This window comes from Protopterus annectens, chromosome 4.part0 (assembly GCF_019279795.1).
Source record: "Protopterus annectens isolate FY-2018-M chromosome 4.part0, PAN1.0, whole genome shotgun sequence".
Lineage (NCBI taxonomy): Eukaryota > Metazoa > Chordata > Ceratodontiformes > Protopteridae > Protopterus > Protopterus annectens.
This window is the reverse complement of record NC_056733.1, coordinates 883,943,007-883,960,037: the sequence shown is the minus strand read 5'-3', so window position 1 is coordinate 883,960,037 and position 17,031 is coordinate 883,943,007. Positions and strand designations below refer to the sequence as shown.

At 39.4% G+C, this 17,031-nt stretch overlaps 1 protein-coding gene across 4 annotated transcripts in view; it reads right to left on the bottom strand.

Annotated features, from left to right (window-relative positions):
* CABIN1 (calcineurin binding protein 1) overlaps positions 1-17,031 on the bottom strand; it is a 4,301,447-nt gene that overhangs the window by 1,989,531 nt on the left and 2,294,885 nt on the right. For all 4 annotated transcript variants that reach the window (XM_044068841.1, XM_044068840.1, XM_044068839.1 and 1 more), the window contains one exon: positions 14,316-14,467. In XM_044068841.1, coding sequence (XP_043924776.1) covers positions 14,316-14,467 — 152 coding nt within the window. The remainder of the gene's footprint in view (positions 1-14,315; positions 14,468-17,031) is intronic.

Below are 17,031 nucleotides of genomic sequence, written 5' to 3'. Positions count from 1 at the left end.
TTTGACTTATTTTCGTTTACTGTGTACCCTAGGCAACTTAATAACTTTTTTACAAATGCCAGATGCTTTAGAAGAATGTCCTTGCTCTCTGCTTGAATCAGGCAGTCGTCCAGGTATGGATAAATTTGAATTCCTTTTTGTCTGCAAAATGCAATTACTGGTGCCAGGCACTTTGTGAAGACCCTGTGCGCAGTAGATAAGCCAAAGGGCAGTGCAGAGAATTGGTAGTGCATTGAACCAGCTATGAATCTGAGGTATCTTCTGCAATTTTGTCTGATAGGGACATGCAGGTATGCCTCTTTGAGGTCCAAAGTAACAAGCCAAGCTTTCTTGCCCAACATGGGAAGGAGCTGCTGTAGTGTCAACATTTTGAATTTCGGAACATCCAGGTAGGTATTTAGAGTGGAAAGGTCTAGAATGGGTCTCCAGGCTTTGTCCTTTCTGGGGACCAGGAAGAGTCTTGAGTAAAAACCTTGTCTTTGTTCCTGCTGTGGTACTTTTTGAATAGCTCTCATGTCCATGAGGGCTGTAATTTGTTTTTGTGCCTCTGCCCATTGATTTTATGGCAGGTCTGGCATTCCTTTTAGCCTTGGTAAAGTGTGAAAGTGGAACCTGTAACCTTGAGACACAATATTCAGCACCTGTTTGTCCTGGGTGATTGTTTGCCAGTTTTGTGGAAAACATGCTAGTTTCCCCCCTAAGGGAGCTGCCAACAGGGTAGAGTTTGGCATTGGAAGAGGAAAGTCATTGAGATTGTTTCCTGTAAGGTTGTGACTTGTCCTCACCTCCTTTTGGTGTTGAAGCACCCCACTGTCGTGGTTTGTAAGATCCTTAGGGCTGAGATCTGCCTCTTGGGCGTCTGTATCTGCCTCTTTGTGGCCTGTCTGACACTGGAAAGGACCAATTTTTAGTAGGCCAGTTTCTGCTAAATCTTGGTGGCTGTACCTGTAAGAAATCCTTTACTGTTTGCATAGATTTTGCCTTATCCTCCATTTTCTTTAATACCTCCTCTGCTTTAACACCAAATAAAATATCTTGCTGTAAAGGAGCATCTAATAATTTCACCTTAACATGATCTAGTAAGGTTTGTTCCTTTAACCAAGCATGCCTTCGAATCACAGATCCTGTAACTGCTGCTCAACAAGAAGCTTCTAATGAATCAAAACCACATTACTTGTTCAGCTGCATGCAATAAATCCTGCATTTCCTTAAAATCAGGTTGTTCTGCACTTGTACTCATTTTCTGTTTAAACTGAGACAGTAAATATTGTTGATATTTAAGCATGTGAAACTGGCAGTTTAAAGCTCTCACTGCTAATGTTGCTGAGGTGTAAACTTTCTTCCCCCATCTGTCTAATGCTCTGGAATCCCTGTCCGAGGGAACTGGATTTTTAGCTGTGGAGGCCTTCACCCCTTTGGGATCCTGGGAAATCATTTCTGGGTCAGCAGCAGGGTTTCTATAAATAAATTTGTGTGAGTCAGGGACTGTGTAGTACCTGTCTGGTTTGACTGGAGCAGGGGGTAATGAATCTGGATTTAAACTGGATTCAGAGAACACATCGTCCACAATATCCAACACTGGCGGAATAACAAGGGGCCTCTGCTGAGGCAATAAAAGAAAATCTCTGAGCCTTTTCCTGGACTCTGAGTAATCCTGGCCCTCCCAGTGGAAATGCTCCCTCATGGTGTGTAAAGTATCCCCAAAAGAATAATCCTCAGGAGGAGAGGCTGAAGGGATAGATTCTTCAGCATCATAGTCCTCATAGGGGGGTAAGGAATATCCCTGGTCTGAAGAGGAGTCAGAATATATAGAAATCTGGTCAGAGGAATCATAGTCTGTATCCTGCCTAGGCCTTTTATCAGGAGGGGGATGGGTACCCCTGATCAGAGTAATTAAGTCTTCGGCCATTTTGAGCATCTGCTTTTTAGGCATGGAGGCCTGTCCAAGTGAATGCTATACTTGCTTCTTTGCCTTTAATGTTGCTTTAGACTTGGCTGCAATGGTAAGCTGTGAAGGTCTGAAAACACCCTCAGAAGCCGAAGCCTGCTCAGCGGCTCCGGACCCAAATGAAGGGTTAGTCTCCATAGGCCCAACACCTTGAGTATCCAGAGGCCTAGGCAACTCCACATGGGAGTCGGTCTCGGCCTGTGGCTCTGAGGTTGCGGGTGTCAGGGGCTGCGAAAGCGCCTCACTGAGAACCGGCGACTGGCCTAGAAGAGGCTTCGTCATCAGTTTTGGGCCTCGGATGCCTGTCCTTATCCTTATCTTTGCGTTTTTTGTGAAGTCCGGTAGTCGATTGCTCTGACGGCATGGTATAATTAAACCTTCGGCCAAAATAATGGCGTGCAAAATCAAACCGACGTTTAATAGTGCGTTTGTTTAATCTAGCACAAAACCGACAATTAGTGACGTTGTGATATGGGCCTAGGTATGGAATACAGTAAGAATGAAAATCCTTATGAGGTATCTGCTTCCCACAAGAAATACAATTATTAACTTTTACTGCCATCGGTCTGAGGCAAGAAAAAGTTTCCCAAACGGGGTACTTAGCTTTATTGAAGACTTCGGATCTGAAATCGAATATGAAATCTCAGGAGTCGGCTTACCAGCACTTGTGAACTGCTTTTGCTTTGGGCACCGCGCGGCAAGAAAGACTGGAGAAAATGGAGTTGGCTGCATCTTATATACCCCTGGCGCACTGACGTCAGGGAAGAAGTGACAGCAGCCAACGCCGGACCAAGACTTTGAAACTCTGGCCGACTGCGGGACTGCCTGATGGCAGGATAACCCAAGTGTAATGACTGCAGCAGTGAAACACAATGAACATCTACCAGTTACCAGATACCTCACAGCAATGTGCTAACTTTTTGGAACTCTAGCAATTACTCCTGCAATTACCACATTTCTGAATAATTTTTATGTTATTTGTAACTATGCACCTACTTCTTGGAACTCCTGCAGATACCATGTTTCTGTATATATTTTTTTCTGTTTTCAGACACCTTTATTGAATTATCAGTTGTGACATAGGCAAATTTACATTCACATAAAAGTAATCAAACTATATTAGCATAAACATTATACTTCACATATATTGCTATATATCATATAACCTAAGCAATATTACATAAATTATTCAATTCCTGCCTTTCTTTTTAAACATGAATATCTTCATTACACCATTACTTACTACACAGGCAATCATACATTTACATAAATGAAAACAAACCTCACTGACACAATCCTAGTCGCAAGCATTTTACATCACAAGCCATACTGACACACTCCCAGTTGCAAACATTATACATCACTTATAATCTACCCGATCTTTCTCACTCAAACATTACACAACTCATTTAAGTTCTGCTGCCTTTTAGGCCTCATTCCTCCCTTGTATGTATTATTCCCATTCCCACAATTCCCATTTTTTTCCTATATAGTTTACTCTTACACTTTTCTAAAGATCTCAATTCCAGTTGTTTTATCTCTGTTACTATATTCACTACTTCCAGTATAGTTGGTTTAGAGTTTGATTTCCATTTTCTAGTAATTGCTTTTTTTTTCGCAGTCACCATTAGACACAGCAAGGCCTTACCATGTCTAGGCAATTCCGATTCTGTATCATAGCTCAGAAAAATCATCTCCCTCATCAGACCAATCTGACCACCCAGCATCTCCGGCAGTGCATTCCGTATGGAATCCTTAAAGTCCACTAACTCCCAGAAAATATGTTTGCAATTACCTCTTTCTTCCCCTTCACACCGTCAACATCTACTGTCTGTCTGAGGAAAAATTCTCTGGAGTCTACCTGGGGTATAAAAATATTTATGTAAACATTTCCATGCAAAAATCCTAAATATTCTACATTTTGTTGCATATCTGGAAGATATACATATATCCTCCCATTGTTTCTTTGTGAATTGTTTATCCAGTCTCTCTGCCCAATCCTTTCTAACCTCTTCTGATTGATTCTTACAGTTATCATGTAATAGTTTATATGCTCTGCTTATTTCTTTTTTAATGGCAGCTTCTGTTCTAGATCCTATTAAAAACTACAAGTGCTGGTCTTTCATTTAGGACCCCCCTACTTCCTTCTCTTTGCCTATACTCTGATATCAATCCCTGACAGGGAAGGCAAGCTTTTACCTACAGTCCAAATAAATTCTTGGCATCTTCCCACTCTATCATCTTTTCCTCTCTAGTTATTTGCTCCCAATACCTTAGTTCCTTTGCCAGTTTTCTCCAATAAATTCCAGCCCCTTTTGCCTATTGTCTGTACCCCCAATTGCAGTCATCTCTATTGGCAGAATCTCCTTTCTCCATTTCTGTGCTGGTTTAGTTCTTAGAATACCCTCTGCTACTTTATGAATATAATATTCTGCATGATTGTTGTTATTCTCCTTAAAGGCCTGCATCCAAAATCCCAGTCTCTACTTGTTTCTTGAGCTTTCCCCATGTTTCATCATCATCACTTTCCACTTTGAATTATAGTTTTCTGCTTGTGCTATGTATACGAGTCTTAACTTTGTAGCTCTGAAATACCCCTTCAAATTGGGTAATCCCAATCTGTCCTGTTTTACTGGAAGAATCGGCTTATCCCACTTGACTCTTGCCATCTTCCCCTCTCAGATAAAATCCTTCAGCTCTTTATTAATTGCTACCCACAACTTTTCTTCTGGTTGATGAAAATATGTCTGACCCGTGTATAAGACGAAAGGGACTAAAAACATTTTAACTGCTTGTATCTTGCTATCCATATAACAAAGTTTCAATTTTCTCAGTTTTTGTATTATCTTTTTAGTCTTTTCCCACATATCCTTAGCTGCCATACTAGAATCATTTTTAATCCATACTCCTAAATATTTCACTTCCTCATGCCCCATAAATATAGGTATTCCTGAAGCAGTTCATGTGTTGGTACATAATTTAAAGCTATTGCCTTTGTTTTAGCTTAATTAATTTTGTATCCCCAAAAAGATCTGAAACTGTCTCAAAATGTTCCACAACACTGTAATGTTGTCTTCTGGTTTTGACAGGTACAAAATAATATCATCTACAAATAAAGTCAGCTTTTCTTGACCACCAAACCAATTATATCCTTGAATTTCTGAGGCCATTATTTTCTTTGCCAACAGTTCTAAATATAATGTGAATAATAAAGGGGAAAGAGGACACCCCTGCCTGGTTCCTCTACTCAAGCAGAATTTATCAGAGAGGACCCCACCCAATTTAATTTTCACCTCCAATCCCTCATATATTCTCCTAATCAACCTTATATTTTTTCAGGAATGCAAATGCTTCCATTGCCCTGCTCATAAAGTCCCATCTTACTCTGTTTTCTCTGCATTAAGACCCACTAACAACAGTATTTTTTTACATTTTGCTTTCCACTGGATCATCAATGTTCTGTTAATGTTGTCAAATGTTTGCTTCCCCCTCCACAAAACCACAGTGATCCATATCTATCAGTTTAGGCATTACTTTAGCCATTATAGACATGAACACTTTATAATCATGGTTTAGTATTGAAATAGGCCTGTATGAAGCTGGATCTGATGGATCCTTACCCTCTTTAGGTATTACACAGCTACCACTGCATTCTTCCATGACAGTTGTACCTCTCCTCCTCAAGATATTGTTAAACAAAACCTTCCAAATTGTCATCAGTTTTTTTTCTCCTAGCTCCCAAACTTCCACAGGAATACCATCTATTCCTGGGGAATTTCCTGTAGACTGGTTACACATCACAATTTTATCTCATCTCCTCTTATCCTAACTGCTAGTAATTGAGCCTCATCTATTTCTAACCTTGGCATATTTTATTCTTCCACACATATTTCCATTTGTATCTTTTCTTGATTTTCATATTTCTCTGCTTTATAGAGACTCTCTCAGAATTTCTGAAATATTTACAATACCTCTACAGGATCTCTTGTTACCTTCTTTGTTATAGGCTCCCTAAGTTTGGCGACAGCCCTTTGTAGTTTATGTTGCCTGACTCATTGTGCTAAAATTTTTTGTGGTCTAGTGTTGTTATCAAAATGCAATCTTTCTAAACTTGTGCATATTATGGTGGTAATCCCTTATATTATGCCTAGCATTTTGCAGCTGATCCTCTTCTTGTTCTGTGAGAATCCCTCATTCTGCAATACTTTCCCATTTGTCATTCCCTATAAATAATTCTTACTTCTTAACCACAGCTCCCTTTCTTTTATTTCCACCCTATTTTAAACTCCACCTTAATTTTATCCCACTGCCCAGCTATATTTTCAGAATACATTTCTATCCTCTTTTACAGCTCCTGAATAATCTCCACTACCCATTCCTTAGATTCCTCTCTTTTCAACAGATAGGATGGAAATAGCAAATGTCTCATTTTTATTTCATTACCCTGTGTTTTTATTTTAGTTATTATTGGCGCATAATCTGAAATATTTATTAGGTGGGTATCAAGACCTTCAAATGCACATGTTCCTGTGAAATGTGAATTCTGTCTAGCCTAGCCAAGTTTTTATATGTTGGGTAATAATGTGTAAATTCACTCCAGACTCCTATTACTGTTGTTTTATTGAAAGCCCTTAAAAAATACCCCTCTAAAACCTATTAACTTAATACGGATACACAAAACTATGTATACCTTCAAGTACTGAAGGTTTACCCTCCTAATAGGAACAAAAGTCCCAAACTGATGGCCACATTCACAGACTTGAGTTAACCTGAAAGAAAGGTCATCCATGCTAAGATGCATGGTGCAGCCTGTGCTTCTAAGTGCTGATTGGTTTTACCTAATCCTTATAGTGCTCACAGCTGGGAAAGCCCTTGAATGCTTTTAAAGAACGTTATCTAATTTGAGTAAAACCCTGAATGCTTTCAGAGAACATTATTTCTTAGCCAGTTTCTCTCTTATTATTTTTCCTCAGCCAATCACTCTCCACCAGACTGTAACCAGTTTCTCTTTATCAGACTGTCTCCATGGAGACATGGGATCCAGACAGCCAGCTTCTCTTTACCAGATTGTTTCCACGGAAACATGAAGACCAGTTGCAGAATTGTTACTGAGTTTACATGTACTTGCTAGAAAACAAAACTCATAATATTCAATATTCTTTTTCTTACTTGCTCTCTCTTAAACCTGTTTAATAAATCAATCTAAGGTCTTTAATTCAGTCATTTCCCTATGCAAGAATGAGAAAAGGCACATTATTTTTTCTTTTATCACACCTTTTAACCAGGCTTTTTTTATACATTGCAGTGCATACATTTTGTAAAACTGAACAAGAAGAGAAAGAAAATACGAAAAAAAAGAACAGTAGCACCTGTATGCAATCCCCATTACACTTAAAAATAACTGACAAAAAATTTACTTTATAGCATGTAAAGCAAACCACATGCCACAAAATTTGTACTATTTAAGAAAAAAATCTTTACTTACAGTTAATTTTCTCCCTCCTCTTCCCCTCCCCAAAGCACTTTTCCAAACATTAAAGGCATGAAAGTAGGGCATATACTTTAGAGTCCCCCAGTAATCCAACAAATTCTGAAAAAGTCCAATATTTCCAAGATTTTCTTGTTCTGTCATATTTTACAAGTATAATTATTGCATTGTAATCCCATATTAAGTTGCTGGTTTTATTACTCTTCATCTCTGAAATCCTGTCTCTACTTCATTTTCAACATACTCTTGATTCTTCTGGTCAACTCTCATGCTCCCTTCCTTCTCTCCAAAATTTTTCTGTTGAATATTTTGAAAAGGTTTCACAGGTACAGCCCCTCTGTGGTCTTTATTACCAGCAAAACAAGAACCAGAATCTCCTTCCATTTCACAGCGTACTTTTTGTTGGACAAACTTTTGTATTTCCTCCTTAGCATATACTTCACCAAAAATTATTCTGTCTCTCCAAGGAAGAATAACTTTAAGACAGCTGGGTATAGCAGTTTGAATGTCACATCTGCATCTTGACATTCCCTGAACAGTGGAATACATTTGCTCCTCTTCTGTCTGGTGTACAATCAGTAATCATTCTCTACAAACACTCATAGGCTCATACTAGGCTATCTGCCCTAGGGCATTTATAAGCCTAGCCAGTGTGTGTTTGGCTTTCGCCACCCATTTTAAATGAATTTTGCTATGCCCTTTTTTGAGGTTAGTATACTGTGCCTCTAACAGTGACACAGAAGTGATACCCGGGGTAAACCTACTATCTCCCATCCACTCATCAAGATTCCTCTTGAAGAAAGTCAATGAGGGACTCTGCCTAACCTGGACTGGGATTTTATTCCAGAGTGAAGGGAGCCTCTGGGTTATGAATCTGTCCCTCCAGCATGTCCTATTTATTTCAGTGCTGAGGTTCAAGTCTCTCGAGCGTAGCTCGATGGGATTTGGATTTTCTGAGGTGCAGCATGTCCATTAATTCCGGGTTGGACATGGCTTTATACGTCAGGCACAGATCGCCTCTGAGCAGGCGGTATGCCACTGAGTAGAGCTGGAGTTTCTTTAACCGGGCAGCATATGGCATCTGTTTGAGCCCTTTGATCCTCTTGGTGAGGTACTTTTGGGGTCTTTCCAGTTGCTGCAGGTGTCTGGTAAGGTACATCCCAAAAGGGGCATTGTACTCAATTATGGGCCTGATGAGGGATGAGTAAAGAGGCACGATGACCTCTCCTGATCTAGATGTGAATCCCTTCATGATTAGGTGGGCTATATAAAATGTTTTTCTAACCACTTTGGCCACGTGGTTGTCAAAGGGTCCCCAGGTCCCTAATTACTTCTTCTGTACTTAATGGATTACCACCTATGTGGTAATTTGTGGGCACTTTGTTTTTGCCAAAGGGGATGACTATACACTTTTTGGCATTTAGCTTGAGGCCATGGCTCTGGCACCAGTTGTCTGTTTCTATGAGGCCCTTTTGGAGGATGCTTGTGTTGGCTGGAGAGTCGATTATGGCGCCCAGTTTGCAGTCATCTGCGAACTTGGTCAGCCACAGTCCTTCTGTGTTAGCCTGTACCTTCGAGAAATATATACCGAACAAGAGAGGTCCCAGGACTGAGCCTTGTGGTACGCCACTTGTAACTGGTTTGGAGTCTGACATGGCTCCAGCAATTCTAACCATGTGGGTTCTGTCCTTGAGCCAGTTTGCAACCCATCTATTGACATAGGGGTTTATATTTAAGCTGGTGAGCTCATCTATAATGCCCGAGTGGGGTACTGTATCGAAGGCTTTTGCAAGGTCCAGGTAGGCTATGTGGACCACCCTCCCCTCGTCAATGGCCTTGGTGACTGTTTCAAAGAAATCAACCAGGTTTAAGAGGCAGGATCTGCCCTTAACAAAGCCGAACTGGGTAGGATCCAGTGTCTGTAGGTCCCCAATATCTTTATTTATGAGGTCCATGATGATCCTTTCCATAGCTTTGCAGACCAAGCTAGTCAGGCTTATGGGGCGATAGTTTCCAGGATCCACTGAGGCACCACCTTTGTGGAGAGGGACCACTGTTGCTGTACGCCACTCTTTGGGTACATATCCTGTAGTAAGGCTGAGACTGAACAGTAGTTTTATGTTTGGGTTTAGTTCTTCTTGGAGTTCATGTAGGACGCAGCCCGGGACACCGTCTGGTCCCATTGATACTGTGTTTTTTGCTTTGGAGAGGGCGGCTCTTACCTGAGCATCTGAGATGTCAGGGGGGCAGCACTCTGCTGGGATAGATATTTGCCCTTTTGGTGGGGAAGGGGGGGGGGGAGAAGTTTGCGCTGAACCTGTCAGCTAGGATGTTGGCAATGTCTGTGGGTTTGGTGTATTTTTTGTCATTTTGGACTAATTCTGAGCATATCTGGGAATTCCCACCCAGTTTCCTAACATAATTAAAGAAAGCCTTGTGATTATCCTTAGTGTCCTGTGCAATTTTTTTCTCGAAGCTGGCCTTAGACGATTTTATGAGTGCCCGTAGTTTTTTGCTAATATTGATCAGAGATGCCTTCCCTTTTTGGGATTTTGCTCTATCATGTAGTAGCTTCCTCCTTCTATTGTATAGTTTGTTTATGGCTGGGGTCCACCAGACAGGACGCCTAACTTTGGAGGATTGGGTCTTGGTTTTATTTGGGAATGCATGATCCATGCATTCCTGAAGGTGTTCATAGAATGCGTTTATAAAGGATTCTGTGGTCTGGGCCGTATTTTCCACAGGCCCGGGAGCTTTGAAGGATTCCACCTCAGTTTTGAGGAGTGTGAAATTTGCTTTAGAGAAGTTTTTCTCTGCTATCTCCCACTTACAGTACTTTGTCCTTCTGCCACACTTTTGTCAGAATCGACTCCTTCAACTCGTAGGATTGCATTTTTACTATTAAAGGTCTAGATTGCTTTCTTATAGCTAGGTTTGGAGCATACACACAATGTGCCCTTTCAACTAACAACTCCTGCTGTGGAATACCAGTCCAGTTGCTTATTTGTGCTTTCATAAAATGAATGCAGTCTGTTCCTTCCAGCTTCTCTGGTTGTTGTTGTTGTTGTTGTGTCTTTCGGCTTTTCCCGGTTAGGGGTCGCCACAGCGGAACTCCGGTCCGCTAATGATTGGCAGTAGATTTTTACGTGCCGAGTTGCCGGCCCTGACGCACAACCTTCAACGAAGATACACCCATTCACGCATGTCTCCACACAGAAGACCCTCTAGCTGAGAATCGAACAGGACAACGTCTTACTGTGAGGCGACAACGCTACCGCAGCTCCACCACCACAATCCTTCCAGCTTCTCTGGTACAGCTGAAAATCTCCGGTTTTCCCTATATGCTCTGTCCTCTAATGCTATTATTTTTGAAACATCTCTTCCTGAGCAGTCTCATATTCAGCCAGCTATTTCTTTATTTCGACCTCTGATTTTTGCATTTATCATCTCATCTGCATATCTGTTTAAAGCTTCTTCCATTTTTTTCAGTATTTTGCTGTTTGTGTTGATATATTCCATCAGTGTTTTGTTTATTTTCAACAGTTCTGTATGCAGTTGTCTTGTACCTTCTTGTAGGTTATTGGAAGTCTTGTTTGAAGGTTGCATTAGTTTTTGCTAAACAGCTGCAGAACTTTCCCCAGTCAGTGCTCCTCCTTCGCTTTTTGTAGCCGATTTATTCCAGGTCTGTATTTCTTTATTCCTGGCATCCAGGCAGTGCACTTACCAGCCAGTTACTGAAATTTACCCACAAACACAAGTCTACTGGCCTTCTTTACTAAGTTTCTGTTTTCACATGGGGAGAGCTAGAAATAAGCCATTACTTAATGTGCAGCCATCTTGGAAGTCCTCTTAGAGAGACTGCTGTTAAGCAACTGTTTTTGATAATAACTCCGGAGCACAAAAACGTTTAGCACAACAACTCAGGCAGTAGAAAGGGTTGTTGCCAAGCTTAGGAGCCTATAGCAAGGAAGATAACAGGAGATCTTAAAGAGGTGCTAGATATATTTTGGAAATTTTATGAAAGTCCGTATAAATCAGAGAAATATAGAAATCAGGAAAAGGTACAAATGGAAAGGTTTATTGAAGATTTAAATATGCCAAGGTTAGAGGTACATGGGGCTCCATTACTAACAGTTAAGATAGAAGGAGATGAAATATAAATGATGATGTATAACCAATCCACAGGAAAGTCCCCAGGAATAGAAGGTATTCCTGTGGAAGTTTGAAAGCTAGGAGGGAAAAATCTGATAAAGATCTGGAAGGTTTTGTTTAACAGCATTTTAAGAGGAGGAGAAGCACCAACATCCTGGAAGAAAACGGTGGTGGCTGTAATACCTAAAGAGGGTAAATATCCATTGGATCCAGCTGCGTACAGGTTCATGTCAATATTAAAGCATGACTTTAAAGTGTTTATGTCTATAGTGGCTAAAATAATGGCAAAGATGATGCCAAAATAGATAGATATGGATCAATGTCATTTGTGGACGGAAAGCAAACATTTGACAACATTAACAGAACACTGATGATCTAGATGGAAGCAGAATGTAAGAAAATACCACTTTTGTTGGTGAGTGTTGAGGCAGAGAAAGCATTTGACAAAGTAAGCTGGGAGTTAACGAGCAGGGCAATGGAAGCATATGAATTCCCTGATAAAATTATAAGGCTAATTAGGAGGATATATGAGGGACTGGAGGCAGAAATTAAAGCAGGAAGGTTCCTCTCCGATAATTTCCATTTGAACAAAGGAACCAGGCAGGAATGTCCTCTTTCCTCTCTGTTATTTGCATTATATTTAGAACTGTTGGCAAAGAAAATAATAGACTCAGAAATTCATGGATATAATTGGTATGGTAGTCAGGAAAAGATGGCATTATTTGCAGATAACCTTATTTTATACCTGATAAAAGCAGATAAGGACATTTCAGTGTTGTGCTAAAACAAAGGAAATAGCTGTAAATTATGCACCCACACATAAATTTGTTCAGTAATATCCATATTTATGGGGACATGCCAAGATAAGTATTTAAGACTATGGATTAAAAAGGATTCTGGTGTGGCAGCTAAGGATATATGGGAAGAGACTTATGAAATGATAACACAAAAACGAGGAATTGGAAAGAATGCTTTATGGATGTGAATAGTGAGACACAAGCAGTTAAAATGTTTTGAGTTCATTTAGTCTTGTACACAGGTCGGGCATATTTTTATCAGTCAGAGGAGAAGCTGTAGATAGCAATTAATAAAAAGCTTAAGGATTTTATCTGGGAGGGGGAGACAGAAAGAGTCAAGTGGGGTAAGCTGATTCTTCCAATAAAATAAGGCAGTTTGGGATTACCTGATTTGAAGGGGTATTTCAAAGCTACACAGTTAAGGCACCTATACACAGCACAAGCATAAACCTATAATTCACAGTGGGAAGGGATGACGATGAAGCAGGGGAAGCTCAAGAAACAAGGAGAGGCTGGGATATTGGATGCTGATCCTTTAAGGAGAATAACAATAATCATGCAGAATACTATATTCATAACGTAAAAGAAAGTATCCTAAAAAGTAAATCAACAAGGCAATGGAGAAAGGAGATTCTACTGAAAGGGATTACTGCAATTAGGGATACAGACAATAGGCAAGAGGGCTGGAATTTATTGCAGAAAACTGGCAAAATTACCAAGGTACTGGAAACAAATAACTAGAGAGGGAGAATATGAAGAGACTAAGAATTTATTTAGACTCCAGGCTAGAGATTGCCTTTCCTATCAGAGAGAGAGAGAAAGAAACTGAGGGATGCTAAGCAAAAGACCAGCACAGTTGAAAACAAAAAGGAATAATTAGTACACCATACCAAATACTGTATGACAACTAATTCACATATAAACAATGGGGGATATATGTACACCTCCTAAACATGCAAAAAAAGTCAAAAGATTTAGGATTTTTGCTTGGAAGTGTTTACAGTGGTATCTTTATATTCCAAGTATACTCCTAATAATTTTTGCTAAGGTAGACAGCAAATGTTGGAGGTGTGATGGGGAAGAAAGAGGTAATTGTGAACATATTTTTGTAAGTGTAATTAGTTGGCAGACTTTAAACGCTCCCTGCAGACTACTCTGTCAGAGATACTGGATGAGCAAATTGGTGTAACTAAGGAAATAATTCTTTGAGCTATGATACATAATCGGAATTGCTTAGACATAGTAAAGCCTTGCTGAATCTAATTATGGCAGCTGCCAAAAAAAAACAATTACCGGAAAATGGAAATCAAAGTATAACTGTAATAGTACTGAACAGAATAAATAGATAAAACAACTGGAAGTGTGATCTTTAGAAAAGGGTAGGAGCAAAAAACATATAACAAATGGGAATTGTGGGAACAATACATGCACAGGAGGAACAAGGTTTAAAAGAAGGCAGGATTTCAATGAGCCGTGTAATTCTTTTTTTTTTTTTTGACTGACAATGACTGGATAGATTATAAGTGAGATATAATGTTTGCAACTAAAATCATGTCAGTTTGGTTTGTCTTCATTTATATAAATGATCATGTATGCCTATGCCATACATGACCATTTAAAAAAAAAGTTTCTTGTTTATAAAATACACTGATCAGGTTAGCTCAGCTCTGACAAACTTCAGTTTCAGACTGAAAGTATGTCAGAGAGTAAATGATTTTATGAGCTCCTGCACTTTTGCTGGATTTGTCAGTGAAGTTCCACAAACTTTCTGTTGCCTGCCCATCAAAAGCAAAAGGAGCTTTATGGTCACATATGTAAAGTGAATGGAACTGCAGTGCACCAGTAAACAAAATTAAACAGAGCAGGGAAACAGACTGGAAAGGGTAGGAATGCACATATCACATTAAAAGCTACTTCCTCAAACACTTACTTCTCTACAACTTTTGGGGTGTTCTTCTCTTCACCCCTGGCAAAGGGTCCTTGAGCAGCATCCTTCATGAAGCCAAACAGCATCTCCAAGTCAGTGTTGACATCATCGTCTTCTAGTAACTTCAGGATGGAGGCATGCAATCGAAAATACACCTGGACATACACACAGGGGTCAGACTCATTTCTGCATTCCCAGCTTCAGCAAAGCACACATAAAGAGGTATGTACAGTAAAACAAAATGGCTGATAGTAATTCAAAATGTCAGCTTTTGCAAAGCAAAAAGAAGTGGGTTACTATAAGGACGCTGACTATTTTCAGAAGATACTGTAAGAACATAGAGTACATTAACGTTTTTTTTACAAACTCAGAGCAAACCACTCAATTTCTAATGACACACACACCCAAACTTACTCACTTCTTTATCATGCAATTCCAGTCTTAAAACTTCCAAGCCAGATATGTTCAAAAATCCATTCACAATTCTTACAACCACATTCTTTCCCAAACTGAATTTCCATCCCAAGCTAACACATCCAACAATTAATGTGTACATATGCAGGAATATAAGGCTATTAACTGGTCTTTCTCATACCCTTTTCAGTCAGAACTCAGATCACAACATAAAAGCAGAAAGGATAAATGCAAAATACATGCATGTGCGTGCATGTGTCTGTGTGTGTGCATATGGCTACAGTAGTTGTGATCAAACTTTTTTTGGTCAAGTCACAAATCTACAACCAAAAAACACTGAATCACAAAACAGCGACTACAGTGGAGCTGTCCCATTGCAGGAACTAAGTTAAGACTCATTTGGTAGTCTTCACTGTTTGGAATGTCGATGTGTTTTGGATAGCAATGTGGGGGAAAAAACAAGAAACATTTGACATTTGCTTACATAAACAAATTCTGTGTGTGGGTATATGAATATCTATATCTGTGTGTCTCTCTCTCTCTTTATACACACGCACGCACGCACGCACACACACACACACACACACACACACACACACACAGATAAAAAGTATATATCGATCTATACATACATACATATATGTATATGGGTCTAGGACTATTCAATGAAAACACATTTCACTAAAACACATTTGACTGTGCACAATTCACTGAAAGCTTAATTCACTAAAACACATTTCACTGAAACTTATATATGGCCTTTTCCCCACTGTAGTGCGATCCTGGAGTTAGAATATTTAGTAAGGGGTGTGGGGGGCACATATATTTAAATATTTTGAACTATACACATGAATACTTGCAATTTCAATACATTACTCTTTTCTAAAGTTAATATATATCCAAACTATGTGGGGGGCTATGCCCCCCACACCCTCCCTTACTATATATACTAACTCCAGGGTCGCACTACAGTGGGGAAAAGGCCATATATAACTTTCAGTGAAATGTGTTTCAGTGAATTGTGCACAGTCATTTGACTTTCAGTGAAATGTGCTTTCAGTGAATAGCCCTAGACCCATGTATATATATGTGTGTGTGTGTTTATATGCATATATGCACAAGCACACTATATATTACGTACAAAGTTAGAACTTGACAATTAAACAGAATATTTTTGGGATGTGTTCAGTAATTTGCACAGATGTAACTGCATTAGCAATTAAACCACAGTCTGCTGTTTTTAATCCTACATGCTCAGGAAATAAAGCATTTATTTATTTAGTGATCCTGGACTTATGTTTAGTGTGTGTATATATATTTTTCTGTGTGTGTGTGTATAGATATAGATATACATCCATATAAATATATATAGACACAGCTATATCAACAAAAAAGGAAAGTAGTTGCACAGGAATGACTGCTCTTGATAGCAGCATATGCATTACTAAAACAGGCTGTTGTCATAACTTATGTAAGATCTGTATCAAAAATCATGTTGCCTTCTTATTAAAAATAAGAAAAAAACAGGATTCAAACTGGAATTGCTTGTTTAAACCACAGTTTATTAAGATAAACAATCTATATGTGTATAAATATACATGAATAGAAACACAGACAGCTTGGAGTTGTGGGGGCTTGTAAAAGAAAAATATTTTTTTTTATATATTTTGGAACCCTTGGAATTCACTTTTTGTAAGGAGCAAGTCTGGGAGATTGTAGATGCTTTGGGTTTGAAAAATTGCAAGCTAATCAAACAGTACACAGTTACTCATAGTAAACCCTTAATGAATAATAACGTAATCCTGTTTGAAAGATTAACACTGCATGGACAGAAGCTGCGAAAACAGAAAAATATTTTGAAGTAGCCCATAAAGAAAAACATGTCCACTTATTACTGCATGTTTTTCTAATATCAATTCCCTGGGCAGAGGTAAGTATCTGGATTATCCTGGCAGGATATGAAAAGTCTTTGGTCATTACTGGAACTAGAGGGTCCACATGGTCAAACAAAGGGAGTGGAAATCTGGGTGAGACCTAACAGAAAAATAGTTTAAGATAGGATATGAAGTGTCTCAGACACAAAAGGCTTCTCCATAAGATGAGGCCTGGGAACAGGAACAACAGTTCTGACAGCCAAAGAGGGCCATGCAAATGACCTTGGATTTGTTATTCCCAGCTTTCTGTACAAAATCTGAAATAAAAGAAAATGGCAGAAAGGTGTAAATGAGTCCGGGGGGCCATTTCAAGATAAGGGAATCCTTAAAACACTCCCCAGAGAAAGGATTATGGAAAAGATAGTTGCTGT